The sequence below is a fragment of the Phascolarctos cinereus genome, unplaced genomic scaffold, assembly GCF_003287225.1.
Source record: "Phascolarctos cinereus isolate Bilbo 61053 unplaced genomic scaffold, phaCin_HiC Scaffold_1;HRSCAF=81, whole genome shotgun sequence".
Taxonomy (NCBI): domain Eukaryota; kingdom Metazoa; phylum Chordata; class Mammalia; order Diprotodontia; family Phascolarctidae; genus Phascolarctos; species Phascolarctos cinereus.
Window position 1 is genome coordinate 103,735,564 of NW_027555514.1, and position 26,936 is coordinate 103,762,499.

The window sequence follows — 26,936 nt, forward strand, 5'->3', positions numbered from 1 at the left end:
AAAAGGGGTTGAGAAGAAGTAGGAATAATGACAGTTTCAGACCTCAAACTACATCATAAAACAGCAATCACCATAACCATCTGGTATTGGTTAAAAAATAGCTCAATGAAATAGACTAAACAAGAGAGAATCAGAAACAATGGTACTCAATAGCCCAGTGTCCAATAAAATGGAAAACATAAATTAGGAAAGAAATCATATTTGGATAGAGAAGAGCCAGTTGAATGAGGCCTAACTGTAAGGCAGATATATACTAATGTCCAAAGAAGGGAAGAATAATTAGAAAATTCACAAATCTTGTTTCTGGTTATATTTCCAACCTCAAGGCTAATTATAGGCTTAAAAGCAAGGCTTTCTGTTTTGATTAGAGCTATTAATTCATGAACATATTTGATGAATTTATAGCCCTGATGTAAAAGCTAAGTCTTATAACTGAAGTATCACTGTAAAGTAATGTGAGCACCTCCATAAGCCATATACTATAATTTATAGTCACGTCAGATACTTGTGAAGTGCAAACATATTTCCACTTACTCAAAGCAGAAGCTTTTGGACAAATTAATAGCCTTGGGAATAATAACATATAGAGAACCACAATTTATAAATGTGCTGGTTGTTTTCTCCTGTTGTGGACATTAGCTAAGGTTCAGTCTTTAGCTGTAAAATATATAGTTTTTTTCATCTAAGGCTGTGAACCATAAATCTAACCACAGTAAATATCTTCCTTCCAGCTGTGGTGTGACAACCAGACCATTGCATTGTCACCTTCACTTTGAAATGGAAAAACACTAGCAGATCCCATTACTTTGTCTGATAGATGAAGAGATCACTGTATTTGATTAGCCCTTTAGATATAAGGGGAATGGGTTGGAATATAAACATTCAAGGACGTCATTAGGTGTCATTGTTGAAGAATAGGAATGTAATGGGACATGGGTTTACAAAGGTCCACTATTGGGAAGTAGGGGCAGCTAGGTGACACAGTGGATAGAGTGTTGGGCTTGGAATCAGAAAGACTCATCTTCCTCAGTTCAAATCTGGCCTCAGACACACTTGTGTGACCTTGCGCAAGTCACCTAATACAGTTTGCCTCAGTTTCCTCATCTGTAAAATGAGCTGGAGAAGGAAATGGCAAACTACTCCTGTATCTTTGCCAAGAAAACTCCAAATTGGGCCATGAAGAGTTGGACACAACTGAAAACGACTAAACGACGATAATAAGATGTTGTGAGGATCCAGCAAGGTAAAGGATGTGAAATGCTTTCCATTATAAACTCTAAAGTGCCATGCAAATACTACACTCTTATTGTTATTTATTTTCATTACTGTATCATCTTGTTATTTACATGTATCGTATTTCATAGCATAATACATAATGCATGTCATAGTCCCCTTCCACACCAGCAATTCAACTGATTGATGGGGAGCATTTTCTCCTCCCCCAACAAAAAGACTTACCTAACCTGGGCCAGTTGCTAATAGCTAATGCTGATAGCAGTTAGCATCATTCCCATCACCTACCCAATACTGGGTATCATTTTCAAATGGAAAGACCAATGAATTTGGACTGAGAAGCCATATTAATATCCTGGCTCTCCCACTTGGTACCTCTGTGATCTTAAGAAAAGTCACTTTATCCCTCTGGCCCTCAATTTCCTTATCCACAAAATGAGGGGATTGGAGTAGATCAGAGGTGTGTGTAAGGATCCCTTTAAGTGACTTTTGACTTAGGAAACCATATATTAACATCATCTCTGTTCAATTGTATATTTTTTTTATCTTGTTAAATGTTTCCCAATTACATTGTAACCTGGTTTGGGCCCAATGTAGTACTTGACACCTCTACATGGATTCTTCAGTGGTAAAGAAGGCCATATTGCCTCTCCTACTAAGTACCCTATGGTGAAAGATAACAGGAAGAAATGATGTCTGAATAAAAATAGCCCAATGCCAAAGTACCATGGTAACAGAGACTCTATAAATGCTAAGTAGATTGATCTGGGGTCAAATATAACTTGTGATTCCATCACCAGGGAACACTGACAGGAAGTAATGAAGATATCGAGGGGAAGTCCAGGGGGAGCTTTCAAAAAACAGACCAAGATGGATCTTGGGAATTAGGCTGAAAGGAGCCAGAGACAAATGGATTTGTGAGTAGGGGGTAGCAAGAACCATCATATTAGTTCAGGTCTGGGGTCTATCCCATAGGTAGGACCAAAGGGATGACTTGGGGCTGAACCTGGTAGTCCCTCTTCTTGACATCATCCTCAAAAGGGAAAGATGTCTAGCTGTGCTCGGGGTTTAGAAAATGGATCGATGAGTTGCTTGAGGCAAAGCTTGATGCTCAAGAACCATGTTGAAGAGGCAATCCTATGGTATATCAGTCACATCCATAAGTTTAGTTATACTCTAATGAACCTAGCAGAGGGAGATACTTCTGTCTGCCAACAAATAGAAAGAGTGGCTTTTAATTATTTTACAGCATGATTTATCAGAAAAGGCAGCCAGGTGGAGTGGATAAAGAGCCGGCCTTGGACGCAGAAACATCTGGGTTGAAGTCCTCTCTCTAAAAACTGGCTGTGTGACCCTGGGCAAAGTCAATTAACCTCTCAGGGCCCCGAGCAGCTCTCTAAGACTACAAATTGCAGAGATGGTGCCAGTTTGCATTGGTAGGAGCTTCCCATACTGATGAAATCACAGGTCAGATTAAAAAAAAACCAAAAGATTTATCTGACTAATACAGTTGGATTTTTCTAAATATAACAAGAGATGTAAACTCTTTGAACAAAGCAGGTGCTCAGTAAATGCATGCTGAATGAATGCATTTGTAATAATGTATAGGATCACTGAACACTTAAACAAACATTACCTGTTGGAGAAATGGCAACATGGTTTACGTAAGGGAAAATCATGGCTTACTCAAGTGCAGGAGTTCTATGAGTCAGTAAATAAGCAAATGAACAAGAGACAGAATTTACTTTGATTTTTGAAACATTAAAAAAATTCCACATTGATGGCTATTTTTTAAACCAGTTACTACGGGTTTGGAGAAACCTTTGTCACAAACAGGAAATTAGCTTGAAGACTTAGAACATTCTGAATTGTAAGCACTGTGGCCTGGGACAGTTTATTTTTAGGCAGCTCAGTGAGTCCAGAGCTTGGAAGACCTGAGTTCAAATCTTGCCTCAAACACACTAGCTGTGTGACCCTGAGCAAGTCCCTTACCCTCTCTCAGCTTCAGTTTCCTCAGCTGTAAAATGGGGATAATAAAAGCACCTTGATAGCATACAGGGTTATTGTCAGGACCAAGTAAAATAGCATATGCAAAGCACTTCATAAACCTTAAAGCGTTATATAAATGGTAGTTGTGGGGCCCCTAGGTGGTGTAGTGGATAGAGCGTGGGCCTAGAGTCAGGAAGACATGAGTTCAAATCCAGCCTCAGACGCTTACTAGTTGTGTGACCCTGGACAAGTCACTTAACCCTGTTTGCCTCAGTTTCCCCCTCTGTAAAATGAGCTGGAGAAGGGAATAGCAAACCACTCTAGTAACTTTGCCAAAGAGTCAGATATGACTGAAAAAAATGATTGAACAATGAAAACACTACCACCACCACCACCACCACCGCTACTCTCATTCCTCTCCTATTACTGATTGCTCCTACTACTAAATCTCTCTTGGCTTCACTTTCCTTAAATTTAAAAAGAATGGACTAGATCAAAGATGTCAGAAATGCAGGCTGTATGTGACCTACGACATCCCCAAGTGAACTGGTACCAGATTGAGATATAATTGGAAAATATTTAACAAAAATAAAAATAAAAACACAGGCAATATGCAGCTAGTGGGGATCCTTATAATGATTTAGCAGCCCCGATTTCTATTTGGGCAGCTAGGTGGTGCAGTGGAAAGAGGACTGGGCCTAGAGACAGGAAGACCCGAGTTCAAATTTGACCATGGCTGCGTGACCCTGGGCAAGTCACTTAATCCTGTTTGTCCCAGTTTCTTCATCTATAAAATGAACTGGAGAAGGAAATAGCAAACCACTGTAGTATCTTTGCCAAGAAAACCCCAAATAGAGTCACAAAGAGCCGGACACGACTCAACAACAACTTCTATTTGAGTTTGGAACCACTGAATTAGACCATCTCTAAGATCTCTTTAAGATATAACATTAATATTACCCAGTAGTTTATGTTTCCTTAGGTATTAAGTGCTCCTACTTAAAAAAAATCAAAGCTTCGTTACAGTCATAGTTCCAAATAAGACCCACCCCAAGATAGATCTCTTGATGGTCACAATGTTTACGATTCCGAATGGTCCAAGTCTTCGAGCTTCCTTGACTCCTGAACTTAGTTTCTGGACAGGAGAGAAACAGAATAGCCATTTGAAACCTATTTGAAATCTGCCTCATCACCGTCTTGCTCAGTGTTGCTTAGGCTGCCTAATCTTGAGCGGATCACCAGGAGACTGGCTGTTTTTGTGGTCTCCAACTACTTTCTCTTTATCTCGCCTTCCCTGGTCAACCTGATCAGTTGTGAGTAGCTGGGGGCTGGGCCCACTGAGTAGGCAGCTGCCACTGCCACAATAATGGTTTACTATCTACAGTTCCCCGAAACACTTAGGTCAACCTAGTGTGGTTTGAACGCTCTCTGGTCACTGAACCTTTAATGACCGCTATCTGAGGAATTCTCTCTGTGCTCTCTACACTAGGGGTTCTTAACTCTTTTTGTGCCATAAACGGACCCCTTCTAAGAATATTTTTTTAAATCATAATTTAAGGAAATGCTAAATTTCAGTTGGATGTTCATGAAAATCAAGATGAATTTTTTTTCCCATTCAAGATCATGGACCCCTTGAAATTTATTCACAGGTTGGTGGACCCCAGGTAAAGAACCATTGCTTCTCACAAAGTTAGACATTTTCTCACCTTCTTTTTGGGACTTGGTTCAATTCAATTCAGCATACATTGATGAATCATCTTTATATAAGGCATTGTTGTGAGCAAGGGAGATATAAAGACAAAAACATAACAGTTCCTGACCTCAAGGGCTTTACATACATTCTACTGTACGACAGTGATACAATACATACATAGAGAAGTCCACACAAAATATATAACACACTCTTAGTTCAAATTAAGCTTATGGTCAAATGAAACCTCCAGCTTTTTTTCAAACTGCTATTAGTAGTTCTGTGATTGATTTGTTAAACTGAATATAAGGGTGTACATTTTTCACAGTCAAATTTCATGTGTCTGGTTCCAGCTCAGCATTTCAGACTGTTGAGATCATTTTGAATCTTGATTCTGTTATCTATCACATTAGCTCTGCCTCTCAGCCTTGGGTCATCTGCAAATGTAATAAGCATGCTTTCTGTGTCTTCATCTAAGTCACTGATAAAAATGTTGAACAGGAGAGGGCCAAAGAGAGCATGATGGCACTGTAAAAGACCTCACCGATATCACATTGACAAGTCAACACTGCTTGGAAATGAATGTTCGACCACTAAAAATGCATTTAATGGCATTAGTATCCTTTACATGTTTTACTCTCTTGCATACAAAGAGGTCCTGGGAATTTTTATCAAATGTTTTGCTGAAATATGGATACACTACTATATCTATGACATTTCCCTTGTCACCCATCAAAAAAGGTGGCATGATTTTGTTTTTAGTGAACCCATGTTTGTACTAATGATGACCACATTCTTTTCTATATAATGAAGAGGATGCTGATGCTGATGCTGGCTGGTTGCAATGATAGGAGATGTTTGTGTAAGTGCTTTAATGTTTGAAAAGCACTTTACATATATTACCTCATTTGAGGCTCACAACAATCCTGTGAAGTAAATAGTAAAGGTTGTATTATATGTCATATTTCCTGAACACTCAGCCCGTAACTCCTCATTCTTCTTGTTCCAAAACAGAACTGATGGAATAAAGTGTTGGATTTGGAAATGGGGGAATTAGGTTGTATGGGTCATGTATGACCTTGGGCAGATTACCTAACCTTTCTGGGCTTCAGTTGCTTTGATTCCTCTTCTGGCTCTGAATCTCTCATTCTGTAGCTTTAAACAAAATGCTATTTGAGTCATCACCAGCATGTTTTAGTCTTTTAAATATTTCCAAACTCATTTCAGTTCATCCTGGGTGTCAGACTTTGTATATACAATTTTTACAGATTTGCATGACTTTTCTGTCTTTGTGTTTTTGTCCTTTTCATATCTGAACTCATTCAAGAGCTCATATTTTAATTGAATTGAATCAGAACCAAATTAGGCAGGAAAGATCAGTTGATTTATTTAGCTCAGACTTGAAGTTTTTTTTTTAAATGCTTCTCCAGATCACACCATGTGTAGAACGAAAACCACATACCATTCTGTTGGTGAAGTTGCTGAAGTTTTTCACCAAAATCTCTTTGATCATTTGTGGCTCATACACCACAATGTACATCCGACGGCCAAGATAGTACCTGGGAGAAAGGAATCAAATGATGATAGCTTTAGATCAACAGATCTCAGGCTGGGAGTCATGACCATCTTTAGGGGTAGAGGAGAAAAAGGAAAGGGGCTGGTACCCAAAGGTTACCAAGTACATATTCCACTCATCTTGAGTGCATCAACCCAGCTAACACACACACACACACACACACACACACACACACACACACACATACGCGTGTGCCTTCCCAAGTAGCAGATAAAGTGAAATGTTCCTGTCCTCTTTTCCACATGGATCATAGGGTCTTAAATTTAGAGCTAGCAAGGGCCTTAGGTATTCCCTAAGCCAACTGTCTCATTTTACAGATGAGGAAACTGAGTCACAGAGAAACTAATTACAGTGCAGTGAGAATAGCACTAGATTTGGAATTAGGGAGCCTTGTTTGAATCATGGTTACTTTGGCAAGCCTCCCAAACTCTCTAGACCTCAGTTCCTTATCTGTATATTTAACAGGCTGGACTAGATGACTTCTTCAGTTCTCTTCCAGATCCATAAGCCTAATTTGGGCTTTTAGGCATCTCATCTTTGTTTGTTTGCCTGACAGACTGTCTAAGGAGGACATGATGGGTAGAGGACTTTAGATCTGAATCTAAACTCATCTAGTAAGTGGCAGAGGCAAGCCCATGACATCCATGTGAGGGGATGGTATAAGATGGTTTTCCTCCATGATCTGGAGGGAATGGCAAGCTGGGAAGTTTCCTCTGAGATGTGAGCAAATCTCTAAAGCTCCATTTTAAAATCTGCCTCCAATAATGAGTTTTCTTTCTTTCTTTTCTTTTTTAGGCAATTGGGGTTAAGTGACTTGCCCAGGGTCACACAGCTAGTGTCAAGTGTTTGGTCTGAGGCCGGATTTGAACTCAGGTCCTCCTGATTCAGGGCTGGTGCTCTATCCACTGCACCACCTAGCTGCCCCAACATGTTTTATTTCTTATAGGATCTTCCTATAGCCCATACCTCTACATGTGGGAAACCACTGGGGTTGGCTATACCCAAACAGGGTTTCTCAGGCAGAATTTCCACTTGGGTTTTCCAGCCTTGCTCCATCAAGATGCTGTGGTAGAAAGACTATTGAACTGGGGGCCAGAGGACCTGGGTTCCAAAGCGTGGTTTTTACACTAACTAGCAAGTCACATGGTTTCTCCATATGTCAGTTTCCCCATCTTTAAAATGAGAAAACTCGACAAGATGATCTCTAAGTTTCCTTCTGGAGCTATGAGCCTAATTCAACTTCTTGGGCTTCTCATCTTCATTTGTTTGCATGACAGACTCCCTAAAGTAGGACAGTAGGTGACGGGCCTCATTAAAAAACCCTATAGAACCTCCCTTTCAAATCCTAGCTCTGTCATTTATTACCTGAGTGACCTTGAGGGAGTCACTTAATTTCTCTGGACCTAAGTCTCCTCAACAGCAAAATGAGGGGATCAGACTAATAACTCTAAGGTCCTTTATAAGTAATCAATTTGTGAGGCTGTGAAGTATCTAAGCATCCTGCTTAACAGTGAGACTGTCTACAAAGTAATACCTTGATTAGACAGAGGAGTTGTCCAGCAAGAGGAAAACTCTAGGGTTTATGGGAAAAACCAATGAAAACAGCCCCCAAATGCCATTAAATATATCTAGCTTTTAATTTAGTTAATAAAAACCGATTGCCCACCCCAGAGAGACAGGTAGAGGTATGCTATAAACCAACCCATGTATGTATATGAATGTATATATGTATATGTATGTATGTATATATGTATGTGCGTGTCTCATAACAATAAAAAGAGTAATTAAGAGATTTATTGGAGCATATAAAAACCTGAATGACACTGAAGATTCCAATTCAAGTTATTGTTCTTGGCTCAAATTGAATTCAACAGTGAGTAGATAAATAAAATTAAAGAAAAAACAAATTCAGAACAGATGTTAGGGAAGTAATTTTTTTTCACAGCAAGAATCATAAACATGAAGAACAGCTTATAAGGCAAAGTTGCTGATGCAAAAATGTCAGGTTACTAAATTATTAGTTAGATGGCAGCTAGTGGGGGAGGTAGGAGATCAGGCAGCATTCAAATCATAATTTGGCTGTCCCTAAATGTTAGTGTCCACATGCTATATGGATTCTTTGAGGCTAGAGATGTGTGTGTGTGTGTGTGTGTGTGTGTGTGTGTGTGTGTGTTGGCAAGTATAAGCAGCAGCACACGTACACTGTTACAGTCACAGCCTCATTGTCTTACTTAAATCAGTCTTCCATTCTCAGCATCAAGGTAGGTGTTCAGCTTCTAAGCTAAAGAAAGGGGGAAATGTAAGAGATCTAAATTGCAATGATCTCTGTCATTGTATAATGAGTTACTCCTGAGAAAGAAACTTTGCTTTGTTAAGTCAGGGTCTGGGTGGACAAATGAGAAGGAACATCACAAAGGTTTTGCTAAATTAATTTTTTTTTGTGTGAGTGGAGTAGTCTTTTTTATTGTTGGTGGTGGTGTTTTTGGCATTCTGGGTCTCCCCAACTCTTCCGACCTAATCCTCCTACTAATCAGCATGAGACTTCTGACCCATCTTCCCCTTGGTTGGTCACACCTCTTTTGGGAGCAAAACTATGATATAGGGTAATTCCAAGTTGCCAACTCTAGAGACCTGACCTGGTTCCAATTCAGCTAAAAGACCCTCTTAAACACTCCCCTGCTCCAAAGTGGATTTGCCAATCTGTGTGGATGAAATCACTGGTCTGGTCCCAATTGCTAGAAGTAACACTGGCACCCTCTCAGATCAGCCGATACATGGTGGTGAGCAGAATGTATGGGGGTAGTATTTGTGGGAGCAGCACGGTGGGGCACCTGTGAGGATCTGGGTTTTTGAATATTTGTCACCTGTCTCTTAGTTTATTGCTTTACCAATCTTCTGGTGAAGGGGGCCATCCCCACCAATGGGGTGTGTGTGTGTGTGTGTGTGTGTGTGTGTGTGTGTGTGTGTGTGTGTGTGTTCTTTTGCTTGTCTGTGTGGTCCATACTTGTCTTATTGTGTTATTTTAGAACACAGACACACATCACACCAAAAATGGGGAGCTGAGCAATGATGAAACTATGTTCCAGATTCAGCCAGAGCTGCATATCTGATTGATGATGTCAGCTGAGTTCACTCCTCTGCCCTTGAGGCAGACCTGTTCCACCACAGCACGTCACAGGAACAAGGACACAAACTGTAGGAGATGGTTCTGGGAAGGAACATGACAAGTAAAGAGGAGACAGGTCATGTTATCTGTGGAACACTGATGACTGTTGGTCAGGAAGTCTAAGAACAGGCCAGGAAATAGCACTGGGTCGTGGGAAGTGAGGGCCAAAGTCAGAATCAGAAACAGTTAGAGTCGGGTTCAGAGTTTAAAACCAAGGTCAGGCTACTCATGTGCATTTGGGTCAGGTCATAGGGAATGCTCCAGGACGTTGTTTCAATGGAATTGAACCAATTCTGCCTCCTCTTGAAGTAGCAGCAATGGTCTTTGGGCCACAGGCAGTCAGGATTAAAGAGTCTTCCATCAAATCCACTTTCGTGGGACTTGCCATGAATGGCTTTTGAAATGTCTATTTGTGACTTGATTATTGAAGTGGGAGAAGTCCTAGTTAGTGCCAGGGGAGTCTAGAACTCAGATATGGACTGAAAAAACACAGTCATGTCGCCTTAAATTAGATTTTGTAGAATTGTATTTGTGACTCTGCACTAAACTGAACAAAATGCTTCGTATCAGGAACTTAGCAAAGGGCTAGTTATCATTAGTGGTAGTTCTGGTGTTGGATATAATCAACCCCTGTTGACTGCATGGCAGCCAGGGATGTAAATTTTCATTTGAGGTGCCTAAGTAAAACTTTACCAAAAGGTCACCCCTTCAACAATGTCTTTACCGTTTCCCTTGGGAAACAGGAAATTATTCTTTTCATGGGCCATGAAGCATAGCAGCAGCTGCCAGGATAGCAATGGATATTAGATTCCAATGAATTCATCATCATAGAACCAGGGAGACTGGAGAGAACTCCTTCTTTCCCTCCACCCTGTAACATCCTGAGCTTACTTGCAAGCACAGCTCAGGCACCATTTCTTACATAGGGTCTTTCCTCATTCAATCAATTGGGAGAACGTTTTCCCTCTTGAAATTATTTTGAACTCCCATAATGGAGGGACTGGTCAAGGAGGTAGGGCCATGTCCTTAGAGCCTTCCCCGCAAGCTCTGCTTGCCAATCCACATGGAGGCTTGGTGAGCCTGCTTCTGGAAATGTGTGATGGCATGTTCCCTATATGCTTCAGAACTTGTAACGATAGCCTCCTATCATATGTCTTGGCATCTTATTGTCTGGTGACAAAAAGCCTTTTAATTGGTCACTGAGCTGGAAATAAGTGGGCACACAAAAGATATGACAAGTGAGATAAGAATTCCTATGACCAGCTAGGTGACAAAACCCCCATTTGGGTGCCATGTCCCTGTGAATGCGTGACACCTCTTTCTTCTACATCCATTGTATTTCTTCTTTCTTGATCTTAGATGCACAAATATAAAAGAATGAATAGACCAAACTACAATCTTGTGATTTCCAACCAGTCCAAAGAGCTAGCAGAGGTCTGGCAACTGCAGTTCGTAACAGATTCTTCTAGTAGCAGCGTTAGTCAAGTGTGGGGAGACGGGCTTGACCCAGCTCAGCAGCTGAGATACTAGGTGATGTAAGCAAGGGAGTGTGACTTGTCTATCAGCTATGCCACAGCCAGCAGTGAGCTTAGCGGGACTCTGTGAAGAGAGTAAAGGACTCCCAGAGCCAGAAAGAGCCTCCAGTCTTAATTTGGGGAGATGGCTGTTTTATAGCAACCATTTTAAATTTGAGCTTTTGGTCCCTAGGTACTAAGATGCGTAGAGGTGAGAACGTGATCTCTGTTTGGGATGTTTTGTGCCTCAGTGCTAGGTGGCACAATGGAGAGAGCACTGAGCCTGGAGTCAGAAAGACCTGAATTCAAATACAACCTTAGACACTTACTGGCTGCGTGACCTTGGGCAAGTCACTTAACTTCTGTTTGCCTCAGTTTCCTCATTTGTAAAATGGTGATAAAAATTAGAAACTTTCCAGGGTTGTTGTGAAGATCAGATGAAATAATAATTGTAAAGAGCTTTAGCGCAGTGCCTGGCATATGGTAGGTGTTCTGTAAATGTTAGCTATCATAATCATTATCATTATCAGTGTACTACACTTTGATTGAATGTCAGGAGACCTGAATTTAAGTCCTGACTATGCCCTCAACTCACTGAGTGACTACAGTGGGCTTACATTTCCTGGTGTGTAAAATAAAGAGATGGGTTGTGTGATTCATTTTTAAGGTCCGTCCCTGCTCTAACATTAAAATAACACCTTACATAGAGCACTATTTTTAGTGGGGCATCATATCATCAGACGTAGGCTAGGTTCTACATAGTACTAATTAGGCAGCCGTCACTGTTGTAACAGTCAGGTTCCAAACGATCCATTTATTTCAACCAAGAAAACCAAAGTTAGGGGCAGCTAGGAGGGGTAGTGGATAGAGCTCTGGACCTGGAATCAGGAACACCTGAGTTCAAATCCCACCTCAGTGACTCACTAGCTGTGTGACCCTGGGCAAGTCACTTAACCCTGTTTGCCTCAGTTTCCTCACCTGTAAAATGAGCTGGAGAAGGAAATAGCAGACCACTCCAGTATCTTTGCCAGGAAAATCTCAAATGGGGTCACAAAGAGTCAGACACAGCAGAACAACAACAACGTTAGCTGGTAGTCCACAATCTGAAAGACTCTGGAATAAATGTGGTCTAAGATGCAGAATAGATTTTTACTTTAGAATAGAAGGAAGTCTGTTTAAAATACAGCCTAAGGGGGGTAGTTAGGTGGTGCGGTGGATAGAGCACTGGCCCTGGATTCAGGAGGACCTGAGTTCAAATGCGGCCTCAGACACATAATACTTACTAGCTTTGTGACCCTGGCCAAGTCATTTAACCCCATTGCCTAGCCTCCCCCCAAAAAAAATGTGGTCTAAGAAGGAGTGCAAAGCAAAGACAGGGGAAATTCTTTTGCTGGAAAAAAGTGTGTCTTATTCCTAATAAAGTCCCTTCCCCAAATTGAACATTGGTGTAATCCTGTTGAGCTTCATAAAAATAGGGCACAGCTACCAAATCCAAGAGTAATTTGGACCACAGGACAAGGAAAAGGAACCAATATTTCCAAGTCTGTGTTAGCCTTGGGACTTCTCTTTATAAGAAGAAGAAGCACTGATTCTGTAAGCAAAGGACTTGCGTTCGAATCCTGACTTCGTTCTTTACTTGTGTAATCTTAGACAAGTTACTCAACCTTCTCAAGCCTCAGTTTTCACACCTGGAAAAAGGAGGGGAGTTGGAATAGATGGCTTCTGCAGTGCGTCCCAGCTCTAGAGTGGTCATCAAATGATTCTGTAAATTGTATGCCTGGCTGTTGGAAGAAGAGCAGGAAGGGCTAGGCATGTGAGTAGGGGTGGGTAGAGGGTGATATTTGGATCTGCAGAACCTCACCTAAAATTGTTCTAGATGGTTTAAAATGAATTGAGTTTGGGTTGTTTTTGTGTTTTGTTTGGTTGGTTTTTTTCTCCATGAAAGGGATAAAAAGTATTGACTTAATTAAAACTGAAAAGTTGACTTGACATCTTGCTGTCAAGGAAACCAACACTTTCACATACAACATCAGATACTGAGGTGCCATTCGGATTATTCAAGTGATGTTAGAAAAAATAAGAAATTGAAAGAGCTCTGCACTGTTCTGAGAATCCAAGCAGAAGCCACTTGAGGGAAGTGGTTCCCAGAAGCCAGGCTCTGGGAGAACTTTTCTCTTTCCCAGGAAGACACAGCCAAATTCACAGTTAATACTGTGCTTCAGGGAAAATGGTGATATAAGTTGGGCATGATTGTTAGCCATTGTCTGACTCTTTGTGATCCCATTTGGGGTTTTCTTGGCAAAGATATAGGAGTGTTTGCCATGCCTTCCAGCTCATTTTACAGATGAGGAAATTGAGGCAAATCATGTTAACTAATTTGCACAGGGTCACCCAGTTAGTAAGTATCTGAGGCCAGATTTGAACTCAGGAAAATGAGGCTTCCTGACTCCAGGCCTGGCACTTTATCCACTGAGTTACTTAACTGCCCCCAGTTGGGCATGGAGGGGTCTCCAAAATAAAGCCTTTTTCTTGAATGACCCCTCTCAGGTCAGAGATCGAAAACATTGTTTATTCTGGGGAAACAAGAACCCAGTAACGAAGAAAAGGATTTTCGTTTTGTCTCTTTCTTAGAACAGACTCTGTTTCAAATTGGGGTTCGACAGCCTGAACAAGGAATAATAAGTGGTCTATGTTGGCTGGAGTATAGGGTTTGAATGAGGAGTAGTGTCAAGGCTAGAAATGTTCAGGTCAGTTTGTGATGGGCCTTGAACGCCAGACTAAGAAGTTTGGACTTTATCCTATAGACTGTAAGGGGCCTTCATTTTTATTTTCATCAAGAGAGAGGAAAGAAAGGGAAAAAAAACCAAAATTAAATTAAAACTGTCTATTCACAGCTGCCAATTAAGCCATTTGGGGTTCAATTGTATGTGCATTTTAACTTATCTTTATAACCAAATTTTTTTTTACATTCAGTCTTATTCCACTGTGAACAAGACAAATAGTTCTGTGCCAATCCCTTTTTGAAACAATGATTTCCAACATATAGATGGCCTGCCGGATCTCTGCGACATTGATACATGCCAAAACCCCTATGTGTAACATTACTAGGCAGAAAGATTTTGCTTACCTTCTCCCTCGTGGGTGGTGTTCATGGCATGAAGGTGATTTAAATTTAGATTAAGAGTTAAAATCTGGTCTCAGACACTTGACACTTACTAGCTGTGTAACCCTGGGCAAGTCACTTAACCCCAATTACCTCACCAAAAAGCAAAAAAAAAAATTAGATTAAATAAGAAGTTATTGAGCACCTTGCGTGTGAATGTCATATGGGAAAGACGAAGCATATTGGAATAAGTAAAATGCTGAAGTCATGAAGACCTGAGTTCATAGGGGCAGTTAGATGGTGCAGTAGATAGAGCAATGGCCCTGGAGTCAGGAGGACTTGAGTTCAAATCTGGTTTCAGACCAGACACTTGACACTTACTAGCTGTGTGACCCTGGGCAAGTCACTTAACCCCAATTGCAGAAGAAGAAGCAGAAGCAGAAGCAGAAGAAGAAGAAGAAGAAGAAGAAGAAGAAGAAGAAGAAGAAGAAGAAGAAGAAGAAGAAGAACAAGAACAAGAAGAAGAAGAAGGAGAAGACCTGAGTTCAAATCTTACTTCTGACACTTTCCTCTAAGCTCCTTTCCAGCTCTATATTGCCTATGATCCTATATGAAAAATATATAAGGTCATTATCCCACCCTCATAGAGCTTTCAGTCTAGGAAAGAGGTAAAATCATGTACCCCAGTGCTTAGGGCAGGATCTGACACATGATAGGTACTTAATAAATGCTTATTGACTGATAAATACCTCTAATACCAAATATGAAAAGTGTCATATAAGCAATGTAAAATATTCAGAGATCACTTTTGGATGGGGGGCAATTGGGGAGGGCGCCATGGAAGAGGTGATATTTGAGCTGAGCCTTGAAAGAAGAGAATCTTTGTAAATAAGGACCAGGGGGAGGCAGAGTTTATGCTAGAAAAGGGATATGGCCTGAGAAAAGTCATGGATGTAGAATGGTACAAGGCATTGTAAAAAAATTATTTTTCTTGGTAATTATTATCTTGGAGACTCAGCTTATCCATCCTCCTTTCTTTCAAAGTTCAGTTCTTCTTCAGAAGGATATTAAGATTTAATCTAAATGAGTCTATTCCTGTTCATTATGTTGCCCAGACAGGTCTGGGAGAATGTTGATTCCTCCATGTTGTCAAGACAAGTGATATGGAAATTGATGTCTCTTTGACCGGGTTTAAGTGACCCTCATTTTAATATAATCCACCTCCCAGTGTGTTGACCAATCAAGAGTTGATTGGCATCCCTTGGGAACACCTACTCTTTGAAGGGCATATAACCCTGTACCCTCATTCCCCAAACTGAGCCAATTCTGAAGTGCTCCCCTTAGGGGGGCCCAGTTTTGGACTGAACTCCCATACAATGCATGTCAAGCCAGCTTGAGAGAAATTAAAGAGTGGACACACACACCCTAATTTTGTTTGTCTCTTTCTTAGAACAGACTCTGTTTCAAACTGGAGTTTGCGGGGTTTGATAGCATGAACAAGAAATAATAAGCCATCTATGTTGGCTGGAATATTGAGTTTGAATGGGGAGTAGTGTCAAGGCTAGAAATGCTCAAGTCAGTTTGTGATGGGCCTTGAACACCAGACTAAGTTTGGACTTTATGTTATAGGCTGTAAGGGGCCATCATTTTTTTAATGGCCGGGAATGGGTATTGCTGATTGGAATTCTCTTTGTCTTTGAGACAGGGACTCTGGTGTGGAGGTGGCAGGAGAATAAAGATGCTGATAGGTGGAACAGAAGTGAAGTCCAAAGTCAGTAGGGTTGTATTTATCATTAAATCATAAAGTGCAGCCAAAGGCAAAATTCAAATCAGCTTGAATTGGAAAACAGAACAAGAGACCCTTCCTGAGCTAGGCTCCAAAGTCTAGTCCAAATGTCACTGAGCCTGATTGTAAGGTGAAGCCTAGATTGAGGCAAAGAGACTAGTTAGATGGTTACTACAACAGTCCAGATGCAATATCATAAAGGTTTGAACTTGGGTGGTGGCTCTGTGGACAGTAGACAGCTATGGATGCAAAGGTTATTAAGGATTTGGTGATAATTGAATATAGGGTACAATAGAAAGGGGGAAGTTGGTCACACAAGAAATCATCTCAGAATCTAACTTTAGATTTGGTCATGGGTGACCAAAAGAATGATGCTATCATTAACAGTAACAAGAAAATCAGGAAGATGAACTGGTTTGGGAGAGACAGTAAGTTTGCTTTTAGCCATGTGGAGTTTGAAGTACCAATGGACCATACAGGCAGACATATGTATGCAACAGGAAGGGGACTACAGTTTCAAACAAGGGCCTGGGCTAGAGATATTGATTTGGGAGTTATCCACCCAGTTAAAGCTATCCACATAGAAGTGGGCCAAGGGCTTATCATCTTGGGGAATTCTAACATTTTGAGTGTGGGAAGGGGAATGAAGAGGAGAGAGGAAATATAAAGAGAAGAAGAAACAATATGAAATTGAAAAGTGTGCTATCATGGACGCCAATTATGTGAACTACTACATAAATAAAATGTGTTTCCAGGTAGAAACCTTGTTGCGTCTACTTTGATAAATAGGTAAGAATAAGATGTTTTAGGAAGAATTAGAATGGTCTCTCCTGTCAGCTGGTGCATATGGTCAAGGAGAAAGACGACGGAGAAGAAGTCTCCTAATTTGGTGACCAGGAGGCCTCATGGGATCTGACTGGATAGGAAAGAAGATGAGAAAGAAAGAAGAGAAGTGAAAAAGAAAACCAGAAAATGCACTTAGAAACTTAGTCAGAGCAAGAAAAAGCTACCAGGATGCCAAATATTTTTTTTCCTGTCAGATTTCCAAACCCTTCCACACCTGGAATTCCATAAGGCCTCTTCACTGTTTTTAAACAAGGAATTATGCATCCTCTCTTTCGGGAAGTCAGGATAGACAGTTTGATTCAATTCAAGAAAATATTTGTTGAATGCCTCAGGCATTTATTCACGTTCCAGATAAATTAATGGATATATTGACATATTCATTTTTACAGGCTACATCCTCCTATGTCTATGGTCCATGAACTTGGAATGTGCTTCCCATCTGCCCCACAATCTAACCTCAACTTCTGTAACTGGCCTCCCACGCATCTTCCTTGAGGTTTCTGGCCTGCTTCCTCTCATAGATTCCCTCCACATCTCCAGATTCTGATCTCCTGGAAGTTAATTCTCTTCTCACCTTGACCATCTTCCATATTTTAGGATGTGTTTCCCGAAGCCATTTCTAATACAATTATTTTTCTTTTTCAGTTGACTGCCATTAGTGGTATTTTGATGTACCTGTCCTTGGCTCCCAAAGTTAGCTATGAGTCACTTTGGTCCCTTTAGCTTCAATTTTCCCATTGTAAAAATGGGGTTAATAATAGCACTTCTTTGTTATACCTTTAGATATGAGATAAAATATAGGTCTGACCCTCTCTAGCCTTTCTTAGGACTAAGAGTTGGCCTCTATTTAAAGAGGGGAGGGGGGTATGATGGTGATTTTGATGTTCCATTTCCTCTCTGAGTGACTTTTACAGCTCAAACACTTGGTGAATATTCTGTAGATATTTAAAAATCCAAAGTACTGATTCTTGGAATTCCTGCCCTATTTCTGGGCTATTAACTACATAAGATGAAATAGTAAAAGGATGATGTTTCTGTCTTACCCACACAGTGGTCCATATGTCCTTATCAGCTCCATATGACTTTCCCAAAAACCCTACAAAAAGCACAAAGCCCCAAAAATATGTCATTATAATTACAATAACAAAAGAGAGTGAAATAGCAATAATTCAAAGTCTATAGTGGGGGGGGCAGGGAGATGGAGAGAGGTGAAGAAGGAAGCCAGTCTGAAATAATGAAAAGTTTATTATAGAATACTTTCAAAGAAGTGAAATTCTACTGTTTTCATGAGCAAAAAGAACTTAATAGTTTGCCAGGTAGGGCTCCTGTAGCATTGATTTTGATGAATGAGATAAATATTTGAATCAAGCAAGCAACAAGCATTTATTAAGCATCTACTGTATGCTGGCCCCTGCCCTCAAGTAGCTTGTATTCTGTTACCTGTAATGAGTATGTTCTTCACTATTCTGCTAAAATACTTGCTTAAGAACTGTGCAATCATTTATCTAACTCTCCTCAAATCTTATTTATAGTGTTCCGTTGCTCACTTTCAGGTGCTGCCCCTTCCCTGTGTGAACAGTTGGCTGCTGGAAGAGGATAATTCTCTAATTAGCTGTCCTGATAGTCTGTGTCAGGAAAAAGGATGAACTCAGCTTGTGAAGAAACAGTCCATATGAAGTGTTGTGGAGACACACAGACTGTCCAGAGGACTGCATACAGAACCTCCTCTTTCAGCAAACAAACTGTTTAAACAGGGTGTCCCAAAAGACTTTTTTGAAGAAGAAAAAAGGGGTGGTACCTTACATTAGTAAAAAAACCCAAAAATTCAAGAAAAAAGTCAGAGTAATTAAAATTAGTTCAGGTTAATAAACACTTATTAAGCACCTACTATGTGCAAATCATTGCTAACTCTGGGAATAGAATGACGCAGTCCCTGCCCCCAAAGGCCTCACATTCTGTTTGGGGGTGGGGGTGGGGGAGGTAGCAGTTGGAAGAATGGCAGGAGAAAGATAAAACAAATCACAGAAATAAGTATTTGTTGTCTAGTCTATTGGTTGTGTCAGACTCTTCACAGCCCCATTTGGGGTTGGCACTTTAAGGTTTAGGAAAACACTTAGAAGCGGAAGCAGGCCTGGACTCAGTTGGTCTTGGTGTTGGAAGACACGCCATTTCCTTCTCCAGCTCAGTTTACAGATGGGGAAACTGAGGCAAAGAGGGTTTCAGTGACTTGCCCTGAGTCACACAGCTAGTGTTTGAGGTCCAATTTGAACTCAGGTCTTCTTGACTTCAGGGCCAGCACTCTATCTACTGTGCCACCTAGCTGCCCCATAAATAAGTACAATACAAGTTAATCTGAGGAGGACTTGAAGTCCAATACTGTGGATCAGAACTTTTTTTTTCCCATTTGACAGCGTTTGCCAAGGGTTTAGGAGAACCCTTGTGAGATAAGTGGAAGCAGCCCTGGACTCAGTCAGGTCTTGGTGCTGGAAGACATGAATGTGGGTCTCAGCTCTGATGACTGCTAGAGACCTTGGACTGTCGGCTCCTCAGTTTCCTCATTTCTGAAATGGAGATAATAGCTAGTCTTTATAAAACACCTTAAGGTTGACAAAGATTTAATATTTATTATCTCATTGATAATAATTTCATTTGTCTGTTTTTCCATCCCTAGCAGTTAGCACAGGGCCTGGCACATCCTGGGTGCTTAATAATTGTTCATTGGTTGATTGGAATAACAATAGGATTGTAGTTCCAGCTTCCTTTCTGCTTCCTTTTTTGCTTTTCTCTTTCCCCTTCTTTCCCGTCTTATCAGACCACAAAGAACCGCTTAACCATCAAACCCAAAGCCTTCTTTCCTATGACCTATATACCTCCTAACTGTGTAGATATTGTTATTCCAATCAAACGATTATTAAGTGAGAAAATGTAAATAAAATGCCTTATCAACCTACAGTCTTGTTTTTATTTATTTATTTTATTATTTAGTTTAACCCTCAATTCAAAAACAAGGAAAATGAGGCTCTGACAAGTTACCTGCTGAAGATCATTAGGAAATGACAAACCCCAGGCTTCTGATTCTAAATCTAGTGCTCTTTCTAAGGCCTGACTCTAGGCCAATATTCTCTCAACAATAATATGCTGCCTCACACAGAAAGGTATGCCATGTATCAGAGAAAAACTACATGCAAGTAAAAAAAGGTACCTAGAATACCATACTCTGAAAGAATTTGGAAAGATCTGCGTACATAGGGGAGGGGAAGGAGAAGGAGGGGAGGGGAAGGAGGAGGAGAAGGGATGGACAATGTGGCCAAGAGGAGGAGCCAGAGTTTACTTAGTGTTATCAACAAAGTGCTGCAATAATTTTTTCCCTAAAACATTTCTCTCTAATTTGAGTATAGGGAATAGAACTGCCAGATGTTTGCATTATTCATCTCTCCATTCATTGGTATGCAAGAACCATTTTGTTTTCTCTGATTTGTTTTTATTTTTTGGCAATTGTTTCTTCACCCTTGCTTCAAGGAGCATATGTGAAAGCTCTAGAGAGTTCCATTAGAGTCTCTGATACAAGGGTGGCATGTATAAATCCCACACAGAGCCATATCCATCATGTCGCCCTCCCCCCGCCAAGTACTAATCAAGCAGAAGTATGGAAGGCAATCTCCCTTACCTGTCGGAAGAAGGCCATGTTGCCAATAAAAGGGAGAGGCTTGGGATGTCTAATGCCCACCTTTTCAAGGCTGGAAAATGCAGAAGTGGAATACCTGAGCAATGAAAATCAAACAAACAACAAAGGCAAGAAATCAGTATTTGCATCTAGACCACTATATCCCAGGGTAAAGGGGAAGAATTGGTTTTGCAGAGAGCAAAATTTCTGAGGTCTTGGGAACTAAAGACAAAGGGGCTATTGTATTATGACGCTGCATAATTATTAAGGGAATAAGGAAAATATTCACAGGATCATAAGTGTTTGTTGAATTGAATTTAGAGCTGTAAGGGATTTAATTTTTTTAATTTCCTTTTTTATTGTGAACTTGGTAAATGCAAATAAACATGAGCATTTCAATAAAGAAAGAAAAATTTTTAAAGAGGGTTTATATATGAAACAGTGAACTCCTTTTATATACAGTTGGGTTCTTTGCCAATTATGTACATTTTTTATATAATTCGAATCTATCAGTAGTTTCAACACTCTTCCACTTGTCTGTATCTCCATCTGAACTTCCTTCTGCTCTCTTCTGTTTATTTTTTAAGGATTCATTGATGTGCTTTTCTTTCTTTCTTTTCTCTCTCTCTCTCTTTTTTTAAAATTTTTATCACTAGGATGCTTCTTGCCTAGATTATGTCATGCATTTGAATGGACAGCCATTGAGTTTGTCCATCTACCTCACTTAAATAACCAGAAGAGACTGGGCTGGCTACATTGTGTTTGGGAAACTGCTCAACATTTTTAATGATCACAAGCAACTCACTTGGGGCAGCTAGGGGGCACAGTGGATAGAGCACCAGCCCTGGAGTCAGGAGGACTTGAGTTCAAACCCAGGCTCAGATACTTAACAGTCACTGTGTGACCTTGGGCAATCCACTTAACCCCAATTGCCTCACAAAAAAACAAAAACAAAAATAAGCAACTCACTGACACAAGAGCCCATCTTTCCATTATGAAAATTTCTCCATATTTACTGTAGGGCCACAGAACCTGGAGCACTACAACCTCAAAATTACAAATGACTCAAAGTACAATGGAAGGAAGATGGTGGGTCTGAGTAGCTGTAGCATATTACCAAGGATAAGCTATAGCCAAGGAATGATATAAAAAAATTAAATAAAAATAAATGATTACAATCATTTTGGAGAGCAATTTGGAACTATGACCAAAGGGCTATAAAAATGTGCATACTCTTTGACCCAACAATAGCACTTCTAGGGCTATATCCCAAAGAGATCAAACAAATGGGAAAAGGACCCACATGTACAAAAATATTCATAGCAGCTCTTTTTGTGGTGGCAAAGAATTGGAAATGGAGAGGATGCCCATCCACTGGGGAATGGCTGAGCAAGTTGTGGTATATGAATATAATGGAATACTATTGTGCTATAAGAAATGATGAACAGGCTGACTTCAGAAAAACCTGGAAAGACTTATATGGTCTGATGCTGAGTGAAGTGAGCAGAACCAAGAGGACTTTGTACACAATAATAGCCACATTATGCAATGACTAAGAATGTTAAACTGAACCCTTCTCAGCATTACAAGGATCTAAGACACATCTCCAGAGGCCTCGGGATGGAAAATGCTGTCCGCATCCAAAGAAAGAACTATGGAAGTCGAATCGCTATCACTTATTTTTACCTTCTGTTGAGCTTTGTTTCATCTTTCTGATGGTTCCTCCTATTGGTTTTAATTTTTACTTACAACTTCACTAATGTGAAAATATATTTAATGGGTATGTAAATGTAAAGCCTATATCAGATTGTGCACTGTCTTGGGGAGGGTAGGGGGGAGGAAGGGGGAGAAAAATTTTCAACTCAAAAGCATATGGAAGTGATTGTTGATAAATCAAAATAAATTAATAAAATTTTTTATAAAAAAACAAATTTTAACATTAAAACAAAGTATCAATAAAATTGAAAGTTTAAAATTGAAAAAAAAAAAAAGAAATGGTGAACAGGCTGACTTCAGAAAAACCTGGAAAGACTTGTATGGTCTGATGCTGAGTGAAGTGAGCAGAACCAGGAGAACATTGTACACAGTAACAGCCACATTGGATGATGACTAATATTGATAGACTTTCAGCAATACAATCTCCAAAGGCCTCATGATGGAAAATGCTATCCACATCCAAATAAAGAACTCTGGAGTTTGAATGCAGATCGAAGCATACTATTTGCTGTTTTTTTCTTTTGTTGTATTTTGTTTCTCTTTTCTGGTGGTTCCTTCTACTGGTTCTAATTCTTACTTACAACATCACTAATGTGAAAATATGTTTAATAAGAATGTATATGTATAGGCTATATCAGATTACGTGCCATCTTGGGGATGGAGGTGGGGAGTGGGAGGGAGAAAAATTTAAAACTCAAAAACTTATGGAAGTGATTGTTGATAAATCAAAATAAAATATTAAAAAAAATAAATGATCAAGGACATGTGTGACAGGAAAGGGAGGTGGGCTGTTCATGCAAAGAGAATGAGGGCTGTTCATGCAAAGAGAATGAGGGATAATCAAGCAAAAGCCTAAGCCCTGTAATGGTCAAAAGAAAGCCTTTGGCATGTTAGGAAAACCCTCTATATTGGCTGGCATATAGTAGGCACTTAAATGCTTGCATTGATTTGATTTCACTTGGATTTAGAGAATCACATAGGTATGCATATGGTTGCAAGCTACAGAGCAAGGTATGGATAAGTTGGGACCTCACTGATGAGAATTTGGATGGATTAAGTAGTGAAGTAAGTCAATTTTAAAGATGGTCTTTAGTGGGGTGCCACAGAGCATTGTCCTTGGCCTTAATCTGCTCAATATTTTTACAAATGAGCTAGATGAAGGCATATATGGCATGTTTATCAAACACATGAAGGACATGGAGGGGGGTGGTATTTAGAGAGTGAATGCCAAAGTTGAGATCCAAAAATATCTCAACACATTAGAACCGTCGACTGAGTCAAGGAAATATTATACGTCTATGTAAGTATGTGTTTGTGTGTGATGTGTTGGGGGCAGCTAGGTGGCACAGTGGATAGAACACTAGGCTTAGAATCAAGACAACTCATCTTCCTGAGTTCAAATCTGGCCTCAGACACTTCCTAGCTGTGTGACCCTGGGCAAATCACTTCACCCTGTTTGCCCCAGTTCTTCATCTGTCAAATAAGCTGTAGAAGAAAAGGGCAAACCACTCCTGCATCTCTGCCAAGAAACCTCCAAAATGGGGTCACAAAGAGCTGGACATGGCTGACATAACTGAACGACAATAAATATGATAATGCTACATACTATTTGTTGTTCAGTAGTTTCAGTTGTAACCAACCCTTTGTGGCTCCATTTGAGATTTTCTTGGCAAAGATACTGGAATAGTTTGCCAGCTTCTTCTCCAATGGATCCATTTTGTCAGATAATCAGAGGTTAAGTGACTTGCCCAGGGTCACACAGCTAAGAAGTATCCGAGGCTGGATTTGAACTCAGATCTTCAGATGCCAGGCCACTGAGCAACTGGATGCCTCTGTTATATACTACAGTAGAGACAATATAAAACATTCTAATGCTATAGTGTAATAATACCTATTATAGCATATATAATACCATATTATATGTAATATCACAGATTTTATAATATGAATTATATAATTTATAATATATCATGTCCTATAATATAATATTTATGATATCTAAAGTCCTACACAGAGGTTAAAAAAACTACACAGGTATATGAAACAGAAAGTGTGGCTGAACAGCTCAGGTGAAAAATGATGTAGGTGGTTCGTTGGATTTCAAGTTCAAGAATTATCAGTGTTCCATGACAGCTGAAAAACTTAATGTGTTATCAGACTGCACGCAAAGAAAATAAAGACTTTGCAATGAGAGAGATTATGGAGGAGATGGATGCTCAGGCACAGGGTGAGCCAGATGACCTCTGAGGTCCCTTTCAACTCTGAGAGTCTAGTAAGATATTCTATTTGTGTGACAATTTATAGTCCCGAAAGCACTTTGACATCCACTGTCTCACTTGGTTCTCTAGCTCACTTTGTGAAGTGGACAGCAGAGATATCCTTTATTCATTTGTCAGGCAAAGAAACTGATGTTCAGGAAAGTTGAGTGACAGGTCTAAGATCGATGTAGCTAGTTGGTGGCTGAGTGAGGAGTCAAATCCAGGTCTTCTGCCATCCACATTTAAGGTCCTTTCCGCTGTGCCATGGTTTCCTCTCAGGTCAAGAATGACCTTTCAGGGGCACCTAGGTGGTGCAGTGGATAAAGCACCAGCCCTAGACTCAGGAGGACCTGAGTTCAAAAACACATAATACTTCCTAGCTGTGTGACTCTGGGCAAGTCACTTAACCCCAAGTGCCTCACCAAAAAAAAAAAAAAAGGAATGACATTTTGGTTGATCCCCATTTTGGCCCTTGCACAGTCCCCAAGCAAAGAAGAAGCTAGTTTCTAAAGTGTAAGGTTTTTTGTTTTATAAACTAGTCCTCAATTTAGTTCAAGTGATCAAACACAAAACCAAAGAAAGACAAGAAGGAAAAGAATCAGCTATGAAACTTGGACTCCACCATCAGCCTCTATTTGGCCTCTCTTGTGGGATGGATCCAAATCACCTAGTTCTCCAGTTAGTGAATGAAAAACTTAGCTAATTCAATAACAGCATCGAACGGGATAGTTAGCAGCATGCAGAGAACTGATGGCATTGAGGTATTGAACTACATAAAAAGAAATAGCCCAGTGTTTGGATCCTAACCTTTTTTGCAGGAGTGTTGGAATTAAACCCATGTATTTATCATGTGTCTACCATGTGCCAGGCACTGTGCTAGGTGCTGGGGATATAAAGACAAAATTGAAACTGTGCCTGCCCCCAAGGATCCTCCACTCTACTACGGGAAAGCAACAGGTACACGGAGAGGTCAATGCCAGCCATATGCAAAGTCATTGTTGGGGTCCGGTTAGGGGATCAAAAGTGGACTGTGCTGGAGGTCGCAAGAGCTAAGCAAAGCCTGGTACATTGTGAGTATAAAGCATTTGGGGTGCTTTGAAAGAAAAGAAATCCCATGATCTCTCAGTGATCTTAGTCTATATTTAATGCCTCGTACTGCTTGTAAGTCCAGGAGACCTTTTAATCAGAACACTCTCTATACCATCATTTACTAGCTATTGAAGGTTAACCACATCTTAAAGGTAATTGTTTTGAAATCGTGTGTGTGTGTGTGTGTGTGTGTGTGTGTGTATGTGTGTGTGTGTGTGAGTGAGTGTGTATTTTCAATCACCCTTGCCATGCTCAAGTGTTAACAAGGCCAAGGGAGAATAACCTAAGTTGAAAGGTATCTTTGAGATCATCTAGTCCAACCCCTCATTTTGCAAGTGAGGAAAGTGAGACCTAGAGAGGTTGACTAGATTGTCCTTTTTTTAAAAAAATGGTTTCTATCTTCACCTTTCCACTTCTCTGCTGGTGAATTAATTTTTTTTAAATGTAATTTCTGATGGGTAGAAAGAAATATACCAAGTTTGGGCCACATGATTACATCTTAATTTTGTAATTAGATGTCTTGATTGTCTAATTAAAGGACGAGAAGTCTGTGCCTAATTGCACATGCTAATTGTTATGCAAGTCCATGTTCTAATTATGTGACTCCATTTACAAATATACCGCTTGTGTTTCTGCACAAAACTCCGACATTTCCAATATGCGGCAGTGGTACAGAGGAGCTTGGATGAGCTCGAGCACCGAACTGTGGCTGCTTTCAGCTGAACAGACTCATATGGGCATCAGAAAACTGGGCTCCCACTTGCAAGACTTGAAGGGGAAACCATTTTCAGCAGTAGATGAAGTGATTGCAGTTACCAGAGAACCCTGGTGTCCGGCCCTGTGACGTTTCTGGAAGGATCGAGGCTGGCCTGAACAGTGAGCAGACAGACTGGCCGGGGTGCGGGAATGTATATAATCATCACAAAAGATCGAAGCTTTGTGGAGAGGGTTTGAGTCAAGCAGGCAGTTCCTCCAATACACCCTGTATCTTGCCTTTTGATCTGGCATTGACCTCTAGGACTGATTTCTTTTCCTATAACTGGCTCCTTATTCAGCTTGATTCACTGGATTTCAGGCCTCTGAAGGGATCCCGGTACTCATTTGGATTATTTTTGTTTAGCTCCCAATTTGGATACTGCCCCTCCCCAGATGGAAATTGCCCTTCCCTTCCCCCTTCAATTTTTGCCTAACCACTGGTACATGTGGTTTATAGATGTTTGTACATTTGGCCCTACCCTAGGAAGTTTACAATACCTGAATGCATTTGCAAAGAAGTGCAACTCCCTCCTATCTCTATTTCTATGCT

At 40.3% G+C, this 26,936-nt stretch overlaps 1 protein-coding gene across 3 annotated transcripts in view; it reads right to left on the reverse strand.

Moving 5' to 3' along the window:
- The window catches only part of TBXAS1 (thromboxane A synthase 1), a 238,005-nt gene that overhangs the window by 160,404 nt on the left and 50,665 nt on the right, over nucleotides 1-26,936 (reverse strand). For 2 of the 3 annotated variants that reach the window (XM_020997953.2, XM_078153401.1), the window contains 3 exons: nucleotides 20,571-20,664; nucleotides 17,947-17,999; nucleotides 6,375-6,471 (listed from right to left, as the gene is read on the reverse strand). In XM_020997953.2, the coding sequence (XP_020853612.1) occupies nucleotides 6,375-6,471; nucleotides 17,947-17,999; nucleotides 20,571-20,664 (244 nt within the window). Of the gene's footprint in view, nucleotides 1-6,374; nucleotides 6,472-8,719; nucleotides 8,743-17,946; nucleotides 18,000-20,570; nucleotides 20,665-26,936 lie in introns of those variants that run through there. The other variant, XM_020997954.2, reaches the window with a different exon arrangement.